Source organism: Zootoca vivipara, chromosome 3 (genome assembly GCF_963506605.1).
Source record: "Zootoca vivipara chromosome 3, rZooViv1.1, whole genome shotgun sequence".
In the NCBI taxonomy this organism is placed as follows: Eukaryota; Metazoa; Chordata; class Lepidosauria; order Squamata; family Lacertidae; genus Zootoca; species Zootoca vivipara.
Genome location: NC_083278.1, coordinates 43668822 through 43692502, shown reverse-complemented (window position 1 = coordinate 43692502; position 23681 = coordinate 43668822). Strand labels below are relative to the sequence as shown.

The 23681-nt window shown below is 41.1% G+C and overlaps 1 protein-coding gene across 1 annotated transcript in view; it reads right to left on the bottom strand.

Annotated features, from left to right (window-relative positions):
• Nucleotides 1-22858, bottom strand: part of FHL5 (four and a half LIM domains 5) — a 30919-nt gene extending 8061 nt beyond the window's left edge. The window contains exons 1-4 of the mRNA XM_035109360.2: nt 22377-22858; nt 9748-9927; nt 5915-6089; nt 505-674 (exon numbers count right to left, since the gene is read on the bottom strand). Of these exons, the coding sequence (XP_034965251.1) occupies nt 505-674; nt 5915-6089; nt 9748-9927 (525 nt within the window). The 5' untranslated portion in view covers nt 22377-22858. The remainder of the gene's footprint in view (nt 1-504; nt 675-5914; nt 6090-9747; nt 9928-22376) is intronic.
• Nucleotides 22859-23681: the final 823 nt, after the last annotated feature.

The following is a 23681-nucleotide window of genomic DNA, read 5'->3' as shown; positions in this document are numbered from 1 at the left end:
TGGGACCCAAAGTTGGGAAATGCGGCACTAATTGATGATTGGGGGGGGGCACCCATTTTGTATCCCATAAGCTGCTCCTGAAATGTAAAATGCACTATTGAATGCATTGTTGGTGCTATTAGCATTTACCTTCTGCACACCTGTCCACCATGTGTAATTTTGACAATGGAAACAGATTCAGAGTATCTGCTTCCTCCCGTCTCTTGGCAGTGAATTATAGCAAACCTGAGGATGTTTGCATCAGGCTCATTGTAAGAAAGAATATTTTTTGGTTTGTTAACAAACGTTATACTGCTTAATATGAAGAGGGGTTTGAAGGTAATCATGGTCTCATGAATGATCTGAAGAAGTGCATTCCAGAAGGTGGCTGCTGTCACCAAGAGTGTCTGCTTCTCCTTTGTGGACAAATGGCAACCCCCTGTTCATGGAATGGACAGTGAAGTTCATTGTGATTACCTATCTCTCCACCCCCACTGCCCCAGTATTTTTCATTTGCTTCATTACCTTTTTGCAGGAGTAACAACACTGAGCAAATTGCTTCTCAAAACAAGGCACGCAATAATTGTCGTTGTCCTTGGTAATCAAAGGCTTTGTCCCTAGCGGTTGCCGACAGTGTTGGCAAACAAAGCAAGCTTCGTGCCAACAACTTCCTTTAAACTCCATTTTGCGAGAACCTGCAAAACCAATCAAGAGATCTGACAGATTATTGGCCGGCTGGGAATGCTGTATTAAAAACTGTGCTAAAACACTAGGGTTAGGACATTATTTCTCCATTATCAATTATAGCACAACAGCCCCAGTTCAGCCAAGCACAGAAACTCATGGTTAAATTCAAGTTTTAATGTCAAAGTGAAATGGCCATCTCAAAACTAATCAAAGGACATAAAAATAAGGTATAGGGAGGGAAATGACCTTCTAATAGGGAAAGACATAATAATACATGTGGAGGTTTCTGCAGTTTGCCATATATGTTTCAGCAAATTTTCTTCTAAGTCTATGTACGCATTACTGCTTATTCCGGCTGAAGCATACACCCACAGGTGTTTGAAGCTGAGGAAACCTGACGTCAGCCACAGTCCATAGGTATCCTGCAGCATTTTGAGAAATACTCTGGTGTGATGTGCTTTCCCTTCAAATCAACTTGCATCCAATATGAAAGCAGAAGCCCTGGTTAAACTGCATAGCTGCCAAGTTATCCCTTTTTTTAAGGGAAATTCCATAATAATAATAATAATAATAATAATTTATTATTTATACCCCGCCCATCTGGCCAGGTTCCCCCAGCCACTCTGGGCGGCTTCCAACAAAACAGAAATTCTAAAATACAGAAATCCATCAAACATTAAAATACAGAAATCCATCAAACATTAAAAGCTTCCCTAAACAGGGCTGCCTTGAGATGCCTTCTAAAGGTCTGGTAATTGTTGTTCTCTTTGACCTCTAGTGGGAGGGCATTCCACAGGGTGGGTGCCACTACCGAGAAGGCCCTCTGCCTGGTTCCCTGTAACTTGGTTTCTCGTAGTGAGGGAACCGCCAGAAGGCCCTCGGAGCTGGACCTCAGTGTCCGGGCAGAACGATGGGGGTGGAGACGCTCTTTCAGGTATACCGGACCGAGGCCGTTTAGGGCTTTAAAGGTCAACACCAACACTTTGAATTGTGCTCGGAAACGTACTGGGAGCCAGTGTAGATCTTTCAGGACCGGTGTTATGTGGTCTCGGCGGCCGCTCCCAGTCGCCAGTCTAGCTGCCGCATTCTGGATTAGTTGTAGTTTCCGGGTCACCTTCAAAGGTAGCCCCACGTAGAGCGCATTGCAGTAGTCCAAGCGAGAGATAACTAGAGCATGCACCACTCTGGAGAGACAGTCAGTGGGCAGGTAGGGACTCAGCCTGTGTACCAGATGGAGCTGATAGACAGCTGCCCTGGACACAGAATTGCCCTGTGCCTCCATGGACAGCTGTGAGTCTAAGATGACTCCCAGGCTGCGCACCTGGTCTTTCAGGGGCACAGTTACCCCATTCAGGACCAGGGAGTCCTCCACACCCGCCCGCCTCCTGTCCCCCACAAACAGTACTTCTGTCTTGTCAGGATTCAATCTCAATCTGTTAGCATTATGCTGAATAGGCTTCCTCGTGTGAAAAGGGAAAACTTGGCAGCTATGAAACTGAGGTGCGTACATTTGAGACAGCTATTGCACATGTGTGAATGATGATGCATGCGCAGATGAGGGCACACACACGGATAACAGCTTCAGTGAATTGGAGTTCGTTGTAGGGAAGCAAATCAAGAAATGGACATTGGGTGAAGACATGCCTGTCCCCCTTCTGGTCTGTACAGTAATGTTTTAGGTCAAAACCAGGAGCTTAAGTAAATCAGCAACATTTTGCAGCTAGTTTTTCTAATCCTAAGCTGTTTTCTAAGTCTAGCATAAATGGAATACTGTAAGACTTAATGGAAAATATTTTCAGTTGACTAAGCCTCACAAATGCAAAGACATTAGTTAATCGGGACTTTCCAACACCTCCTCTTCAAGGTCTTGAAATAGCAGCACAGAGGAAGCCTTACACAGAGAGGAGGAAGGCAGTTAAGGAAAATAGCTGTTTTGTACAAGTGGTAATTGAACATAGGGTAAGTATAATGAAAACAATGAGGTTCTAATCAGCTCCAAGTCCTGGGAAGTATAAAACTCATATAGCCAGTGCTTGTGTGAATTGAGCACATTTTCAAGGCTCTCTTATTTTATGTTGGAAAGTGTCAATACTGCATTATTCCATTTTAGCTTCATGTTGGGTCTACAAATTATTTCATTACTGTGCTTTACCTGTACCAGTAAACAATTACCAGAAGTGTGCATGCACACGAAAGCTCATACCAAAATAAAAACTTAGTTGGTCTTTAAGGTGCTACTGAAGGAATTTTTTTATTTTACAGTAAACAATTGTTAGCAAGCCTATTATCCTCCATTTTTTTAGTTGATTATACGTAGTAGAGGGAAAATTGCTGTGTATATGCGATAATCTGAAATAAAACTCTGCTGTGAAACAAGCAGCCCAAAATAAGGTTGCCATCACATCTCTGTATCAGGACCAAGCAACAAAGAATGCGGGAGACCAAAACTCCCTGCATTTTTTTTAGTAGTTGTGAGGGTTCTCTAGGGTTTACTGGAGAAGTGGCACAGGGTAGGTGGGGGGGGGTCTTAGTCATTTGTCCCTTCACCACGTTCCCAATCTAGATATTCCCCTGATGCTGGCATCAGGATCACAGGGGTGGGTGGTGTGGATATACAGGTACCTCAATAAAATCTTGAAAGGTTGTGAAATCCAGTGATGGTTTTATGCCAGACTTTATGTTTTCACATGTAGCTTGGGTCTCACATCTTTGCACTGCCCACTGTCTCCGTGACCCTTCTGATGGCATCTGAATAGGCTGCTTGAAATAAAAGAAACTAGCTACCTATCGCTATCAGTGCTTCATACCTTCAACCATAGTTTTCTAAATTCAGCTGCCAAATCCCATTCCTAAATCAACTCACAGGACTCAGCTATATAGCTGCAAATATAACATTTTAAATGTGTTTTAAGTGCATTATAATAGGGACCCAGGTGGCTCTGTGGATTAAACCACTGAGCCTAGGGCTTGCTGATCAGAAGGTCGGCGGTTCGAATCCCTGTGGCGGGGTGAGCTCCCGTTGCTCGGTCCCAGCTCCTGCTAACCTAGCAGTTCGAAAGCACATCAAAATGCAAGTAGATAAATAGGAACCGCTCCAGCGGGAAGGTAAACGCCGTTTCCGTGTGCTGCTCTGGTTCGCCAGAAGCGGCTTTGTCATGCTAGCCACATGACCTGGAAACTATACGCCGGCTCCCTCGGCCAATAATGCGAGATGAGCGCGCAACCCCAGAGTCGGTCACGACTGGACCTAATGGTCAGGGGTCCCTTTACCTTTAAGTGCATCATACAAATGTGACACTAGAGAGTGATGGTGAGCTTATGGCAAATTCAATATATATATTTTTATTAGTTTTTTCAATACATTTTTCAAAACACTTTATATAAAAAAACATTTTCACAGTGTTTTTTAATATGCGTATAGATTCCACCACAGTCACATTGGTCTTCCAATTTATTCAGAAGGGACCATAAGTACAGCTCTTAGACAGATTTAACATTAAGCAGACTAATTTAATTGTGTGACTGCTACTAGAGTCCAGCGTATTAAAATTTAAAATATTGGATCTGTCACACTTGTTTCCCATGCTGAGGAAAGACTGCCAAATGTGTTAACATTTATTTATTTATTTTGGTAAGGTGGATTGATTTGCAAATCGGATTTCTGAATTGTTCTATAGATAATCAGTATCTCGAACATATAACTTGGCATGTTATTAGACAAAATAATCGGAAATTAGGGCTAGTTGTTTGGATAGTAGCTTATATGTAGCAGAATGTTTCAGTGCCCACCTGCTAGAAAACATTCACTCTCTCCAGATGCAACCTTGTAGCACTACTACCAAATAGTTACGTAACACAGCAATGTCTATTTTGGGACATGATACAAATAATTATCAGAGCATGTTCTACTACTGTGGGGCAGCCAAGTCTATGTGGTATTCTCCAGATGTTTTTGGACTACAAATCCCATCAGTCCTAGCAACATGGCAAATGGTCTTTGATGACAGGAGTTGTTCACAACATCTATTGTTTTGTTGTTGTTAATTAAATTTGTTAGTTGCTTTATCTTGCCCAAGGCAACCCAAAATGACTTACAAGCAACCAACCATTCTAGAGGGCACCTTGGCTACCCCCTGCACTAGGGCAACTATCTATTTTTTTTTTCATAAGCAAAATTCTATGCAAATCTGGCAATTCAGTACATAATTAAATTTTCCATTTCCATTTTGGACACCTGGCCCGCATCCTGACTTTGAATGGGTCTGAATTATTCAGTGACAACTTTTCAGTCTCAGATGCAAGCCTGAATTTGTACCCCCACTCTACATAGCAGGAATTGCTCATAGCTGCCTATGCTCTGGCTGAATAAAGAACTGTGGCAGAGCACCTGTTACCCACAATTGTCAGAGCTGGTGGATAGGATCCAGAGCCCCCAGAACTTTTCTTCTGGAGGAAGTGCAATGGGGAATGCATCAGTCTTATAAAATAGAGCGATGAGCCATGTGTGAGATGGGTCGCTCAACTGACTTCCATGAGGTAATTAAAAATGCTGCTCAAAAACAGGGAAGTTGAGAAAGAATCCATCTGCCAGTGGTTCCCTGGGACTCCATTTTGTGGCTGGAAGGCATGCTCAGAATTTAAGGTAAAAAAATAAATGTTTTGGAGGCACAATGAAGGTTTTGCAATTCTGAATAAGGAAACCTTGCCACAGGAAACAGCCAGGCTATGGGGTCCCAGTGTCTATTTGTGTCACTAGTGGAATAGCACAACACCCAAAAGCATTTTTGGAGGGGGGGGGAGGTTTATTTCCTTTTTAAATTTAAGGGTCATATTTAGGATCCCACTGGAGCGGTACAACGGGGCGTGCTCAGCTCCTGGAAAAGCAGCTTTCATTTTGAAACAAATCTTTCAGGAAAAAGACATACAAACCGATGTGGATCTGCATAAGTAGCTCTCCATGAAACTCACCTAATCACATTCCTAAAAGCTAAAAGAAGAAAGGGAAGTAAAATGGCAAAAGGTGAAATGCCAACAGGTGGGTGCATTGGACAGTAAATAGCAAACTGGCCTCTGCATAAGGAATGTGTGACACCTGGATAATGAAGCATTCATCTGAAAAGGCCCTTGGATTAAAGAAGAGAGTTGCACCTTAATCATACTTCTGCCTATTGTGCTCCACTAGACCAGTGTTCAAAATTAATTAAAACCGCCTATTTATTTCGTTAGCAAAAGCTCCTTGTTATCTTACCAGGCATAATGGTCCTCTTGCAGTGGAAGCACTTTGATGAATACTCATTAGAATAACACTCTGTACACAGCAGGAGCTCATCTTTGGCAGCGAAAGGCTTTTCTACCAAAGACTGGTGGCACTTGGCACACTTGAAGCAGGATTCATGCCAGTGGCAGCCTTTGTAAGCAAGATCCTTTGAGAGACAATGAATGCATGTTAATAAAAAAGCAGGTGCTTCCTTAAAAAAAACACACAACTCCAAAAACCACCAGTTGGATACAATCAAATCAGAAGGCACTTTGAGCCATTGGTTTCGGAATAATTGTCAAAAATGACCAGCAGGGTGACAGAATATTCTGTAGTTTAACCGCATTGGAGGAAGTTTTCTGACCTTTTCTTCCTTGTCTACTCTCAAGCTGCATACCTACTTTATTTGAGCGCCACAAGATGAAAGGAACTGTTTAGAAAAAAAGCCTGCAATCGTAGCCACGTCTCTGCAAAATTGAATTCAGTGGAACTCACTTTCAGGTCAATGGAGTAAGAAAGGCAAAACTGCCTTTTCTATTTGTGCGAGGGAAATGGGTTGTAATTTGGTGTACTGTCTTGTAGAACCACAAAGCGTATCTCCTCACCAGTGTGACTATGTTGTATGTGGCTTTGTACCATACCAGTAGGTGCCTCCAAATTTTTGTGTCTAATTCTGGACATATGTTCTAAAATCCTGATTTGTATAGAACAGAGCGTCATACCCATGTACGTATGTATATAAGTATATAAACCACACCCATACAGCAGATGTAAGAAAGGTTATGTTGTAATTGGAAGCCAGATGGATTTTCCATCTGAATACAGTCATCCGCAAAGGTCTAAAGCTCAGTCTGGATTTGAGTACCGGTAGTTTCTTGTGAGTTGTTCCTGTGATTTTACTGTATGCTATCCCAGAGTGTGATGGAATGCTATGGTCCCTTTAAATCTCCACCCCGGGGGAATTAGTATCTGAGTCAGCATTTCACCAGGAGCTGAGCGCCTTTGCAAGGTGGGAGCTGACCTAATTGTTGAACATTAAGTTGTTTGCATATGTAAGCGAAACACTTGAATATTTTGGATCATATTAGGTGGGGTTCTCTTTTTTTGCATGTAAGATTGTATTATACGAGTCATTAACAGCATGTCATGTATCATTTAGCAATGTACTTAGACCGACTTGATGAAGGGTGATGAGATTTTACCTGGATATTTTGTTGTCGGAGTCCTCTTCATACGCAGTTTTTCAAGTACAAGATTTAACACAGAGAATCTACACTCTGGACTTCAGTACAATATAGTTGAACTTTTGGATGTGGAGACATTGACTAGTAATTTGAAGGAATATATATATATCACTTCAGGATTGACCAGAGACTGTGTGTGTGTGTGTGTGGTTTTTAAATTCCTACCAATCAGAGTATTAGTACGTGTTATATTGTGATATTTTGTGTACAATACATTTCATATACTCCTATTTTCCCTATACAGAGTTGTGCTTTATGAGGAATTAAAGGAGAAACAAATCTCTATACACACATCCCATTGTGGTGTACATAGTTTTCATGAAAAGTCTGCCCGAGTTCTGAAAGAAAAGATGAAGCCCAAAGACGTGGAGTTTTGTTTCCTTTTGATTTGCCACTAAGATGCTATTTCTGTGATGAGTGAGGAGGCATTAGGAGATAAACAACAAAATGAAGTTGTCATTTGGCGAATAAAATATTTTAATCCAAACACATCTTTTCTTGAGATATCTTGCTTGCAGAGACAGTGTTATTACATAAAAATGATGAATGCCATTTATTTCCCTGCGAATCTTAGCAGTTATAGGGGAGGCTGTCTGTAATACAGACGAAGGGGAAGTCATTTTTCACTGGTTATTCGTCAGTGGAATTTATTTTAAGGTTTCCCTCGATCTTATCAGTTGAAATAAGCCCAGGCTAGAAAAAGAAATCTCTCTGGAATGAATTGTTAAAATAATACAACTTACTGGTCCCCCCCCCTTTAAACCCAGATATTAAAGAAGCGAAGACATTATTCTGAGGGTTAATGCAGTTTAAAATCTCTATATTAAGCTGTTGAATTCATATGATGGATGAAACCCATCTCATTGGGTCTGTAGGGAGCCTGTAAACTATTAAAAACCTGCATTCATCTGCAGAAGCTCAATGCCACAGGTTATATTGTTGTGCACCACCCCAATCTCTGAGCAGTGCAGAATCCCAGGGGTTCCAGGCACTTACCCAGGGTTTTTGTTTCCTTTGGAATGAGGGACAGTGGAGACTGTGGTGTTATTTTATGATCTGTGCTTTATTTATACATATATACCACCTGAGCCTACATAGAGGGGTTCACAGCATTAAAACCCCAAGAGGGTCTTGCTTCTCCCATAGTCACAGCCTTGGATTCCAGCAGAAATCAGGCATGGTTCTGTCTCCCAGCCGCCCAGCCTGCAGCCTTGCTTCTAGCTTCTAGCTCACAAAAATCAACTCTCACCTCTGGCCTTTGTCTTTCTGCGTACCAGTGAGTTGAGAGAGGGGTAGGGGTCCCCACCCACCCATTTGCAACTACCTTTTTTACCTTAAAGGTAAAGGGACCCCGGACCATTAGGTCCAGTTGCAGGCGACTCTGGGGTTGCAGTGCTCATCTCGCTTTACTGGCCGAGGGAGCCGGTGTACAGCTTCCAGGTCATGTGGCCAGCATGACTAAGCCGCTTCTGGTGAACCAGAGCAGCGCACAGAAACACTGTTTACCTTCCCGCCGGAGTGGTACCTATTTATCTACTGGCACTTTGAGGTGCTTTTGAACTGCTAGGTTGGTTGTTACCTTAATGGCTCATAATTAGAGGGCCAGTACTTTACCAGGAAGCTAGTCTGGCTATGCCAGGAATTGGATCAGTGCTGAGTCCAGTAATTAGAAGGAGGCTCAGGCATACAACCTACCCCTCCACCCTACTCATAATAATATGCTCTCTTTTTTGTTCCTCCCCGCCTATATCTATCGATCCATTATACCGATCTATGGATTTGGGTGTGTGTGAGTCACAGGTGAGTCACAAGCAACACAGGATTACTCTCAGAGTAGTTGGGACCACTCCAAACAAAGTTTACTTCATCTGCTGCCCCACACTTATGCCAGAAAAGGAGCATAGCTTCTTGGCTCACAATCATTAGCTGTTGATCATAGTCAATTCATGTCTGAGTTGAATTAAAACATTTCTTTAAAGCCTGTGGGTGGTTTTCAATAAATGAGGAGCCCCTTTTCTTCTTCCCTGTCACTTCCAACATGGCAGGCATGGGGTAATGAAGCTAGGAGGAAGAATCCTGAAGTTTTCAAGGTAGCAGGCCTGGGGCCAGACCCCTGGACCTGACTGCTTCCTAGTAACAATGTAGTAGTAGTAAATACTCCTAACAGTAATGAAATGAAATGAAATAGATTTTTAACTGCTTCTAAAGTTAACTGCTGATTTTGAGCATTCAGCAAACACCCAGAACTCCGTGTCATGTGGAAAGATTAGCTCTATAGGTATTTGAAGGCCCCAACTGGGCCAGAGGTGCCTAGCTGTGGGAAGATCTGTACAGAGTTCTTTCAGCATTCAGCTGAACAGGCCTGTGATCCCACCCCCATGACCAGTGCAGGCTTCCCAATTGCAGGACCGTTTCTAAGAACATTCAGCTGATTGCTCTTAGAAACACCTTTCAGGCTTTCCTGCATTGGGATGGGAAGAACCGGATGGGACATGCCCCGATGATCTCTATATGCACTATTTCCACGAAGCCTGGAATAACACTGGGACAGTGTTGCTTCTGAAACAAATCAGCACTTACCTTGAAGTCACATTCAATGGGCTTCTTGCATTCTTCACAGATGTTAGCAAAAAGGCTGTCGTAGCACTTCACACAGTAAGCATTGTCTTCTTTCGTCGTGTATCTCTTTCCACAAAGGGAGGCCATGCAGTGATAGCAAGCAGACTGATCACTTGCCATTTTCAATTCTTCTTGATACATCTAGGGAGAAGCATTGTATATAATGAATCTTTGGAACTGCAGCACACATGACTCTCCAGAATTTCCACATCCTTGCATTAAAAGGTCTTTGTAAATAATCTCCTATGAGCTAAGAGCAATAGTCAGTAGATACAGCACCTAATAATATGCAGATTATCTTTTTTTAGTGCTATGAAAATCTACACCAACAGAGTATGCATTGCATCAAATCATGGGGTGGAGCTGTCTTGTGGGCCCCAATATCTTTTGGGAGGGGCCAGAGGTAGCTGAGTGTGGCATGGCTTCAGTAGCCAGTTCCTCCTCCTCCTATCATGGAAGGAGACCAAACATGAGAGAGGAGCCACCAGCCATTGAAGCCATGCTCAGCCTGGACATGGACATGGACTCAAAAGCCAGGGGTAGGAGTGCTCCAGAGCCAAAGCAAACATCAGTAATGTGTACACAGTCAAAGTGCATGTCTTTTGTGCCTGGCTTTGGTCGGTGAATCCTAGGATTCTAGAAAAATACAAAGCATATCCCACAAACCTGAAACCTGCCCACCCCTGCTCTCGACAGTTGCAAATTCTGCTCATCTCTCTGTGCTTTGAAAACTCATTTGGATAAATAGTCAAAGTTCAGGATGCAGCAGAAAAATCTTCTCAGGTTTGTAGGCAAGCTATTTTGGTTTGTTATGTGCCCATTCGACCAGAAGGACTTTACTAAAATTAGGACACGGTTCCTGAGAATCAGGGAGATTAGAAGCCAAAGAATTCCCAGTGAAGCTGACCATTAAACATCTGCTGGATTCATTGAATTCTCTCTCTATTCATGTGATTGTGCTGCTCATGTCAAGAGTACATGGTTTATTATGGACTCGGAGAAGAACCATGGAGGGGTGGGGGAATCCTTCAAGCCGTTTTTGAAAAGAAAATTATATATCATTGGTACGACAGTAACACTTTCCTAGCATATATGTCTCAGCATGTAGTAACTGAATGAGAAGGGTAACCCAGAGTATTAAAAGTATTGGTTAATTTTTTTAATGCTATGCACTGCTCCCAATTCCTATATTCAGCTCCATATGCTGAATCACAGGCCGTAATGTGGCGTATTATTTTGTCTCAACATACATGGCTGCCTTATAGTGTGAATCAGATGACTGGTCCATCTAGTTCCAGTTTGACAGCTCCGACTAACAGTGTTCTTCAAGCTTAGAAAGAAAAAGAGATCTCTGCCCATTTAAGATCCTTTAAGTGAAGAAACGGCGAATTGAACTCTGGACCTTAAGCATGCTGGTCTTGTGCTCTCTCACTGAGCTATGACCTCTTCCTTACAAGGTTTGGTGTCTCTTTCCCCAGGGCCATGGACTGGTCTGGGAATTTGGTCAGCTTCTTTCTTGCCCAAAGTGAAAAATCATGCCCCCAAGGTAAATAAGTCTGGTTTCTCTTTGCATGCAGTTATATAGATATCTAAACAAGCTTCATTGGTTGAGACAATGTCTATGTTACAGAAGTAGACCCACACAGCACTGATTTTTCAGCTGGAAGAGCCACTGTGTGGTGATTTCCCTCCCAAGATCTGTGTGGTAAAGGAAGTATTGTGAAGTAGCGTCCATTTCTCAACACAGAAACATAAGAAGCTACCTTATACCAAGTCAGACCACTGGTCTAGATAGCTCAGTACTGTCTACAATGACTGCCAGTTTCTCTCCAGGGTTTCAGGCAGAAGTCTCTCTTAGCCCTAGGCAAGCACTACCTGAAGATGTCAGGGATTAAACCTGGAACCTTCTGAATGTACTGCATATGCAAGCTCCCAAATGGTTAGCTCCCAAATCTGAAGATTTGCTGGTTAGAGCGTTGCATTTGGATGCAGGAAAACCAGGTCTTCAGACTCACTCATCCATAAAGTTCATTTGCTTACCTGGGAGCAGTCAATCACTCTCAGGATATTGCCTCACAGGGTTGTGGTGAGGGACACCCCACCATGCCCCCCGTCCCCCAAGTTAACTCCATTAAAAGCTACCTGAGCTACTGATAGCTGGGATAAGCTACTTCTATAGTTTAAAGAAATGGGCTGGAATATACAGTAATGTCAAACAAAGTGATTTTCATTATGCAGTAGCTTACATTGCTAACTTGTGGAGACACTTTTTATCATTTTAGCCTATGTGTCATGAAGGGGGAAATGACCGATAACAACTTAATTTTTTTGTCACATAGTTTGCAGGTGTCCTGATGTTCATGTAAAGATTGCAAGTAAATAGTGGGTACGGTAATTATCAGTGATTAAACCCCTGGTCCATTTATAAGCAACATAATTGACCACTGTGACTGTTTGGAAGGAGGGAATTCAAAAATAACTCGAGTTCTGTTGACCAAAGCAATCCCATGCCCAGTTTTGCTTTGAGAATGTCATTCTGGCCAAAGCAATGAGTCAATATGTCATGAATAACACTAAGTGACTAGCACTTATGTAGGAGAAAAATACCAGCCTTGAGTGCTTTTGACATCTGCTACTGTTTATTTAGCTGCAAGTAATGGGTTTGGTGCCAAGAATCATAGGAGGTGGCATAATCAGAAACTGAGGGTGGGTTTAGATGAATTCAGGCAACCAACCAACCCACCACCAGGTTGGCCGAGTAAATGCCAGGAAACCTTACTTGAGATCAAAGGGTTTACTCAAATAAACTAGAATCTGCAGCAAGAAATAAAATATCACCAGGTTTCCATCAACTCAGACTGAACAAATCCATGGTGGAAATCCTGACCTCTTGGCCAGTTGGTTTTCTGTAATGGTCTGACCTTTAAATAGTTCAACCCAACCATTTCAGTCTTGTTTATAAAGAGCATGAGCGTGTATGTGCTGCTGTGTGTAAAAATATAAAGGGCATTAGTTCAGGGCTGATTCACTCAGGCACGGACACTACTTGACATCTCATTACTGGCTCACACAAACCTCTGTGTCCTTCAGCTGAACCAGTTAACTGCCTCAGTGGGAGGTGGGCACAACATTGTGTGCAAGGGATGTTAGGTAACAGAAAGCAGTGCTCTGTGGGGGCTGATTTCTTTCACATATGCAAGTCCTCATCTAATGGCACATTCACCAGATAATGGGTGTTCAAGTGTGAAAATATTGGTGAAACATACCCAACGACTAGAAATACTGCAGAGAAATCCTCTGTGTGTTTCAACATTTTTAACCACCTGAAAAGCATTTTGTTAAGTCAGGATAAAATAGATGTACTTTACATACAAAGAAGGTATCTGTTGGATTAATTCAGCCTCTTTTCCCATATGTATGGTATATCTCTCTCTCGTTGATTTTGTCTTAAAAATAAAGGAATACTAAAAACAACAACAATCCAGGTAAACTCTACAATTCCCCAATCCAGTATCTTACATAAAATCTAATTTTACCAACTTGCCATTGCACTCACGGTATCTTATTTGAAATTAGACAAAATAGAATGAAAAGCTTTTCATATGTGGAAAGGAAGAAAGAGAGAAAGAGAGAAAGAGAAAGAAAGAAAGAAAGAAAGAAAGAAAGAAAGAATATATACTAATCAAAATTAGTTTTTAAATCTGATAATGCAATTCATTTATTTATTCCAGTGAATCCAGATGAATCAATTTCACATTCCATTGTCATTCTTGTTGCCTGCAAATTTAAATACTTTGTTTCCACTCAACAAGGAAAATGCTAGCAATATTCAATTAGCAAGTTGCTAATTTATTTCCGTTTCGGAGAAAGTATCCACAAGTGCATCACAATCCTCTCAGGTATGGACTGTAGTGCTATTGTCCCACCTGTGGTGAGGATGAAATATTCGACATGGTTGATGACAGTGTACAACCTGAACTTTCTGCTTTACCCAACTGTTGCCCTTTCACAGCAGAAAAGTGCCGGTTATGGTCTGTAAAATACATTAATTTTTTGCTTCTACGGGGGGGGGGGCAGCTGCCCCTCCTGCCCCCTGTCTATGCCCATGTAGCCAAGATAAATCTGACCCACCTCGCACAATCCACTAGGATCCCCCCCCCCGCATACCTTATTTTAGCCTTCACTGACCTGATGCCTTCTGAATGTTTTGGACTCCATTTCCCAACAGCTGTGGCTGATGGGAGTCCAAAACATCCAGAAGGCACGAGCTTGGCAAAGGCTGCCTTATTGGAGATCCCACTCATTTCAGTAGGGCATATGCAAAAGAGTCATTTGGCGGGTGGTGGAAGGAGAAATGCTATGGGCAAAATCAATATGTACCAGCATGAGTTTGTAAATGATTTTTAATGCTGAGGAAAAACTTATATAATGCTTGGTTTATTCCACCCACATTTCCTGTGTTGAGCTGGTTTGGGAACAGTACGGTTTATGAAATACCAAGAATTATCTAGCCCTCAGTCCACACACACAGATATGAGAACATGTAACTAATATATTAGACTCTCCTGCTAAAAAATGAGTGGATGGCTGAGAACTCTTGAGTTTTTAATTGTATTCCTTCAGGGTTTGTGGAATGTCAGAGAGGAGGAGTATAAGAAGAGGAGGAGGAGGAGGATGGAATGCTAATCTCAGACCAAAAATAGTGACTACTTATTTGGCACAAGCAGTGGAAAATTCCTTGTCTCTGCATACCACAAAACTTCGTGTCAAAGTGATTTGCTGTGTCTACAACTGTGTCAAATGGCCTGCTATCTGAAATGACTGACAATACAATCCATCAGAGCAATCCCAAAAATGAGTGAGCATCTTTTTTTTTTTTTTTTTTTAAAATAGAATTTATTCAAGAAATTTCCAAAATACAAAACACATATATAAATCAAGTACAAACCAAAATGCAATAAGAGTTCAAAAGAAAAGAGGAAAAGAAAGAGAAAAGATATTTCTAACCTAAACATAAAAATGCCTAGGCTCTAAAGCACGGAAAGGTGGAGGGAAGAAGAAAGAACAAAAAAGAAAAAGAAGAGAAAAGAAAAGAAAAAAAAAAGAAAAAAAGAAGAAAAAAAAAAGAAAAAAAAAACAATAGATAAATAAAAATTGCTTCCTATTATTTATAACACGCGTCTCTGGATATATCATTTATCCCTTGCTGAGTTCTAAATTACATTTAAACACAATTCATAACTAATAATTTCATATAAACCTGAATTCTCCTCTTGCGATTTCTTTACTCTAAGCACAACATTAAATTACACTCTAGATTCTCTTTCTCCATATACTCCTGTACATATCTCCATTCGTTCATGATTCTCTGCCTAGGTACGTCTCTAATTATAGCTGTCAATTTAGCCATCTTCAAGTATTCGAGTAATTTTTCCTGCCATTCCTGAGTTGTAGGTATTGCATCTCCTTTCCATTTCATTGCCAATTGAATCCTAGCTGCGGCACATGCATATAAAAGAATATTCACTCTATCTTTGGGTATGGTGGGGGGAATAAGACTTAACAAAAATAATTCCGGGGTCTTTTCAAAAGTACATTTTAGCATTTTTTTAATCTTTTCATAAATTTTATTCCAATAGTTAGCCACCTCTGGGCAGGTCCACCAGCAATGGTAAAAAGTTCCGATTTTCTTTTTACATTTCCAACATTTGCCATCCCCTACTTTATAAAATTTGGCAATTTTTTCGGGTGTGGCATACCACCTATGAAACATTTTTAATATATTTTCCCTAATAGACATACATGCTGTGAATTTAGAGTCTACACTCCAGAGTTTCTCCCATTGGTTTACCGAAATCGTTTTCCCCACATCGATGGCCCATTTTATCATGACACTCTTGGTCAGTTCATCTTTTAATTCCTCTTCTAATAGAAATTTATACATCTTCCCCAAAGGTTTTTCCCCATCTTTGATTATTAATTCTTGGAGCTTGGACTCTCTCTCCGGGAAACCGTTTTCCTTATGTAGATTAAAAATGCTTTGAACCTGTCTATAGTGTAACCAACTTTGGCAATACTCTTTGATCTTATCATATGTTTTCAAATGCCATTGATCATTTTCTTTTATTAATAATTCTTGATAGGTTGGCCACCTCCCCCTTCCTCCACAAATACCTGTAGCCATCATTTCCACTGGGGATGCCCACCAAGCACTTTGTGGTTCCACCCAATCTTTAAATTCCATCCATGTTTGGTATAAAGATTTTTTAAATATGTGATCTGAGAATTCTCTTTGGCTGCCTTTCTTCTCCAACAACAGGTAGGCGTGCCACCCTTTAATATTTCTGAATCCCTCCAATTCAAGGAGTTCTTGGTCTTTTAAAATCAGCCAATCTTTTATCCAGCAAAAGCTGGCCGCCACATAATATAACCTTAGGTCAGGAACCCCCCATCCTCCTCTTTCTCTTGTTTCTGTTAGCAGTCTGTATTGTATCCTGGGTTTCCCCCCCGCCCAAACAAATCTACTTATAATTCTCCTCCAATCCTCAAAGGTACTTTTCTTGCCTATTATTGGGAGCATTTGGAACAGAAATAGAACCCTTGGCAAGATTGCCATTTTTATTGTCGCAATCCTCCCTGATAAAGATAAATTTAGCTTTCCCCATCTCTCTAAATCCTCAATTATCTCCTTCCATAATTTCGAATAATTATCATCAAATAAATTAATATTGTTAGGAGTTACATTTATACCTAAATATTTTACTTTGTTGGTTAACCTCCACCCTGCCAATTTTTCTAATTCCTCTGCCTCTTCCTTCCTTATATTTTTGACCATTAATTTAGTTTTATTAACATTCACCTTAAATCCTGAGACTTCCCCATATTCTTTCAATTTTTCTTTAACTTTATTTATTGAATCAATTGGGTCCTCTAGCATTACTATGATGTCATCCGCAAATGCCTTTATCTTATGAGTATATTTTTTAATCCTGATTCCTTTGATCTCATCTTCCTCTTTAATTTCTTTAATTAAACATTCTATTGACATGATAAATAATAGAGGCGAGAGTGGGCACCCCTGTCTAGTCCCTTTGCCAATTTCAAATTCTTCAGACAAATTTCCGTTTACTATTAATTTTGCTACCTGTTTTTTATAAATTGCCTCAATTCCTTTCGCAAAGCTCCCGTTTATACCTATTTTCCCCAGTACCTTCAGCATAAACTCCCATCTCAGGTTATCGAAAGCTTTTTCTGCATCCAAGAATGCAAATGCAGCTTTCTTCCCCGGGTGCCAATCTAAAAATTCAATTATATTTACAAGTACTCTTATATTTTTTGCCATTTTTCTTTTTGGTAGAAACCCCTGTTGATTTTGACCGATCACTCTATTCAAAACCTGCTTCAGCCTTTCCGCCATGATGGTAGCATAAATCTTATAGTCAGTATTCAGCAATGAGATCGGCCTAAAATAAATGAGTGAGCATCTTATGCTCAAAACTATTGCCTATTTGCTTTTAAGTCATACAAAAGAGGTTAGATAGATGTTTGAATGGGGAACACAAACTAGCACTCAAGTTAGATCAGGGACCCAAGTGGTGGAATATTAAACTATAGCCCCTGAGGAAGATCATCTTAAGAGTTTACACTGTTAGGTACTGTGTGCATAAGATATTTGGTTCAATCCCCGGCATTTGCAGCAAGGGCTTGGAAAAACTGCTAACTGAAGCCCTTGCCAATCAGCGTAGACAATACAGAGTGTGGAGAACTACGTAATGGTCCTGGTTTTAAAAAGGGAAAGAAAAGGGAAGAACATAGGTCATAAGGAATTGGTGGAGCATACTGGCTAAGAGGCTGTGTTATGAACCAGGAGCTCCTCAGTTCCAATCTTGTCTCCTCCATGGACTCACTGGTTAGCTAGGAAAGCCACTTCCTTTCAACCCCAGTCCTCCTCTCTTGAAGATGGAGGTAATAATACTGACTTCACTTACAAATTTATTGTAAGGTTTACAACTAGGAGCACACCATCAAGGATGCTTAGGTGGGGTGGTGGTGGTGGTGAATTCTCCCCTGATTTTTTCCTCCCTCGTTTTTGTTTGTTTTGATGCAAAACTAAAGGCTCTCTCTTAGGTCTGATGAATACCTCCCTCCAGCCTTGAGTGTGTGAGGCTGTTTTGACTACATATGCAATGGGAAACATGGAATGCTCTTTGTGTCTGCCCTGTATGGAGTGCCCTGTGGCAGCTCTGTCTCTTACTGAAATCTAAAATGTGGAGTGGTCTAATCTTGTACCTTTCCCTAAACCTTTGTGAGACTCAACAGAAAACAGGGAGTAGTTGTTGAGTCATTAAAGGTCTATTCAAGGCTCTGTGGTATAGGACTCGAAGGACTCACCAACACTTCTGCTTCTCCCATGCTTTCTAGGCACAGGTGTGAGGGTTTGTTTGTTTGCCCTGTAGTTTTTCCTGAGAAAACCCTCTGCTTTCTGCTGAATTGGAGCAAGTATCAGGATTCAGATTGCCATTTGTTCCGATTCAGCGGTAAACAGTGGGCTTCCTTGGGGAAAGTGGTGGGACAAATGAAAAACCTCTCAGACCTGTGCCTAAAAAGCATGGAACTAGCGGAAGAAAACACGAAACAAGTGGAAGTGTGGACAATCTCCAAGGCAACACATCAAAATGATTAACAGACGTCTCCCTACACTTGCTGTCTTCTGACCCCCAACCCCCCGTTTATAGATAAGGGAGCGAACATCATGCTGCTGAAATAGAATCCTTTCCACTGCTTTGATCTTAATCTCTAGAGAAACATGTTAACTTTAATTTTGCTGGAAGCTATATTTTGTGTTTGAGTAAATCAGATAAAGAAAGACTCCAAAGACCTGGCGCTACGCACATTACTGGACTACAAAGGTTGTCTGGTTCTTTCATTGTCTGCCTTATTTCCAAACACAGCAAAGGTACAGTGAGTCACTGAATTGATGTGTAGAACCAGTGGCTATAAATATTATTCTGGGCCAGTAGCCCATCTGATCCATTGTTCTCTTTCTAACTTTTTATACTTTTTATACTTAGCCTTTCTAACTTTTTATACCAGGTCCAAAATTGCCATGTTAACAAAGCAACCTGCTAGAAGGCAGCCCCCTCCTAGCATCTGCTGCCATGATTTAGATGTTCCAAATCCAAAGGATGCTGCAGACTTAAAGTGGCTCCATCGAGCATCCTTGATCCTTCCTGCTCTGACAATTCTAATCCATTTCCAAGTGTCTGTTCTCTTCCCTGCCTTTGATCTTTAAAGCGTAATGAACCCCATTTTAACTTAAAAATTATTAAAAACAGACTGCTTTTTAAAAATATTTTTGAAATGAACCAATCATTTTGGGTGACCTAATAAAACCTTACAAAAATAGAGGATAATATACCAAAAAGTGTAAAGCCTTTTAAAAGGTTGCTTGGTGGTCTTCTTTCCCACTCTATTAATACTTGACCTAGTTTTGTAAAGGAAAACAGAACCCTACATTTTTGAAAGTCCAATTACACCATGTCAACCAGATCACCTATATCTATATGCTTGTTGGCACTCTCAAAGACCTCTAATAGGTTCATGAGAAATAATTACCCTTGAAGAAACCATGCTGGCTATGCTTCAGCAAGGCTTGTTCTTCTATATATTTTATATATGTTTTACTGTGGTTGGAAGCCATTATAAAATAGCTGGGGCAACTCAGTCAGATGGGCGACATCTAAATAAATAAATACTTATATGCTTGCATATTTTATTTTTAATATTATTTTCCACCAGCCTGTAATTTCCAGGAACCCACTTGGATCCTTTTTTTAAAAAATATGGTGTTACATTGGTTACTTTTCAGTCCTCAGGGATGGAGAGTGACCTGAGTAGCATTACATATTTTTGCTAGAAGATCAGCAATTTCAGATTTGAGTTCTCTGAGAACTCTCAGGTAGACACTGTTCATTTCATCTGAGAGGCTTCTTGCCTCTAATAGCTGATAGCTGACTGTTAACTATGCTGGCAACTTTGCTTTTTCATGTTGTTGTCTCTCTTTCTCTCTCCCCCCCCCCCCATGAGTTTAGTCTTGATAGGAGAATCTTGAAGAATCATACAATAAAAGTCTGCATATCACAGGAATATTGTATACACACATAGAGGCTCTGAAGCCTAGAGCAACCAGGATTTCCCCATTCACTCCAGTGTAAGAGGCAGAGTCTCTTGCTGGCAAATGGATGCATTCACAGAACTGCCTCTTCCCACTTAAGTGAATGAGAATGCTTGGGTTCTCAAGAGTTCTGTGCACACACACAAAACACACGGAGAGCAGTTGGGACCCTCAGATTGGGAGACTGTATTGCAAAGGTCACTGCAAAGATCAGAGCTTGCTTTTTCCTTGGATCAATGTCACAAAGCAAACATTTTCTTTAGATTTCTACAGATTATGCAGCCTCAATCATAGTGACCTGTGTGGCAGCAAAATGAAATTCTTAGCAATGTGGTAACAGATTTAAATAGATCTGTTCCAGCCAGCTCTGGGGTGGGGTGGGGTGGAAATATGTTGAGAAATGTCACACAATCGTATGAGATGAAGAAAAATATGAGAACAAACACCAGATGGGAACAGACCAGATGTGAGAAAATGGTCTTCTTCTCAGTGAAAGTATGTGAACATCTGGGAAAAAATATGTTGTTAAAACAAGGAAGACTGAAGAAAAAATATTGCAGGGCATCAGTTTCAGTGCCTCACCACCCTAAGTTATAATTTTAGACAGATTCCTAATGCAAGATGAGTATGGGATATTAAATAGTACTGTATAAAATGACCTTCAGTTATAGGAAAGTTTCCTTTACAGTATATGTTTACCGATACAAGATGGGCATAGACATTGTGTGTGTGTGTGGGGGGGGTAATGAGAATGAGAATACATACATGATGTGAAGAAATTGTCACATTGAATGCCCTGCTGACTCATTGCAACCAGGTTGGAAGGAACCATTTCCCCCTTCCCCATTGACTCTAATGTGAGGGAATTTGCTGATTTGGGGTTGGGTAATGTTGGGGAAATAAGGGTATTAGGAATAGTGGTGGTGGCTGAGCTTGTCACTGTATGGGGTGGCTCCTGAGTCAGACCTCTCTCTCCACTAGCACGTCCACAGTCATGAGCACAAACTGACCAAAAGGATCGAAATACTATGGATGGGCAGCACTGATTTAAAGGCTCAGGCAACCAGAAAAAGTAAGGGTACGAGAAAGTACAACAGAAAAGAGCTCAGCAACGAACAAGCTGCACAATTCTACGAGGAATGAAACATGCCTTATCAATCTGATTAAACACATTGATGTACAAGTAATGACCATTCCATTTGAATGGAAGTTTCTTCCAGAAAGTGTATTTAGGACTGTAGCTTTATTATGTGTTTTCACTGGCAATAGCCTAGGCGGCTACATTATTATGCACATTTATGTGGAACTAAGCCCCATGGAGGGACGCGGGTGGCGCTGTGGGTTAAACCACTGAGCTTGCCGATCAGAAGGTCGGCGGTTTGAATCCCCGTGATGGGGTGAGCTCCTGTTGCTTGGTCCCAGCTCCTGCCAACCTAGCAGTTCGAAAGCACGTCAAAGTGCAAGTAGATAAATAGGTACCGCTACAGTGGGAAGGTAAACGGCGTTTCCGTGTGCTGCTCTGGTTCGCCAGAAACGGTTTAGTCATGCTGGCCACATGACCCGGAAGCTGTATGCCAGCTCCCTCGGCCAATAATGCGAGATGAGCGCGCAACCCCAGAGTCAGTCACGACTGGACCTAATGGTCAGGGGCTCCCTTTAGCTTTACCTTTAAGCCCCATGGAGCACATGTAGTACTTGAATATGAGCAAATAGTTATAATATTTCTTTGCATAACATAGATATGTTGAATGGAAGGGTAGGCTGGAGGAAATGGCAGGTGATTTGTAAATAAAATTACTTTAACCACAAACTGTTTCCAAGAATTATAACATTTAGCAGACACAACACCCCTTCAAACAACTTTTTAGTTTTTTCTTTTTTGGTACAAGTAACTGAGTTTGCTTGAATTTGCTTAGTTAATTTTGCCTTCATATTGGCAGCACAAAATAGTATATGGAGACTTTTTTTAAAAAAAAAAACACACACACACACGGGCAACATAGAACATTTAATAATAGGAATAAGTATGATTCATAATTTTCATGTAACCCAAATTTCACAACCTTGACAACATATGACCTGATAGCCAGTAGACAAACTGCAACATCTGTTAGAACTACTACCACCCACATAATCTCTCTCAGCAAATCTTAATTCTCCCAAGTCTAAAATGTGCATCCATTCTTTATTCCCCATGTGAGTTCCTTTCTTTGGCCATATAGCGAAATCTTAATTCTCATACGGTACAAACGGAACTACTGTATAGGGAGGAGAGGAACCAGAATTTTTCCATTATGTTCTCTCATTAGGGCAGCTGTGAGTGGGAAGACCCTTGATATTGCTGTGAACAACTTTTTAAATAATCAAGTTTCATATGCAGTATTAGAGAGCTAGAGATTGTAAGTTAGATACTCACATTTTTCTACCAGTTGCTTCTTCTGATGCTTGGACAGGATGAGGAAAGATTGTAGATTTTCAGAGAAAGGGATCCAAGAGAAACAAGCATAGCCTGCCAGATCTGTTTTGTCTACTATGGGATTCCTTAGCTCTGCAGTAGGCAGCCAAGAAGATTACTCCGTTTCCTTTAGACCTCAAACAGCTGGGTCTCTTGCTATTTTGTCATATACTGTCTGTGTTGGGAGTTAAACACAGAGCATGTAGGAGGACCATGAAGGGCTCTTATATTTCAGAAAGGAGGAGGAGATGTTTCAAAATCTGAAAATATTAGCAGCCACAAATGGCACACAAGAACAGTCCCGCCCCTAACTGCGCTTGCCATGTTATGATAGCTGCGCATCCGCAGAGTATCATCCTTTGCAGCTTAAACTTGGAAGCTGTCAAGGGTGATTTAATCTTCTAGAAGCAATAATCCAGGATGCTTTAAGGCCGGCTTAAAAACAACAAAATAAAAAAATCCTTCCAGTAGCACCTTAGAAGCCAACTAAGTTTGTCATAAGTATGAGCTTTCGTGTGCATGCACACTTCTTCAGATACACTTAAACAGAAGTCACCAGACCCTTATGTATAGTCAGAGGGTGGGGAGGGGTATTACTCAGAAGGGTGGTGGGAATGGGTGATTGGCTGATAGGAATGGTAAACCTGTAGATGACTATTAACGACTGTTAACGACTGCAATTGGTCTTGCAGGATAAAGCAAGGGCTGAGGTGCTAAAGAAAGCTTTATCATGTATAATGAGATAAGATTCCAGTGTCCTTATTCAAACCAGGTCTCTCCATGGTTTTAAGCTTGGTAATGAGTTGCAATTCAGCAACTTCTCTTTCCAGTCTGTTTCTGAAATTTTTCTGTAATAAAGCAGCTACTTTGAGATCTTGTATAGAATGTCCTGGGAGATTGAAGTGTTCTCCTACTGGTTTTTCTATCTTGTGATTCCTGATGTCAGATTTATCTCCATTGTGGCGTAGGGTTTAGCCTGTTTGTCCAATATAGAGAGCTAAAGGGCACTGTTGGCATTTGATGGCATACACAATGTTAGAAGATGAGCAAATGAATAGTCCTGAGATGGTATGTTGGATGTTGTTGGGGCCAGTGATGGCGTTGTCTGGGTGTATGTCTGGGCAAAGTTGGCATCTGGGTTTATTGCAGGCTCTGGTACCAGTGTCCATGTTAAGTCTGGTGGTGGTATTATTGTGGGTGAGATGTTTAAGATTGGGTGGCTGTCTGTAGGCAATGAAAGGTCTCCCTCCCAGAGCTTGAGAAAGA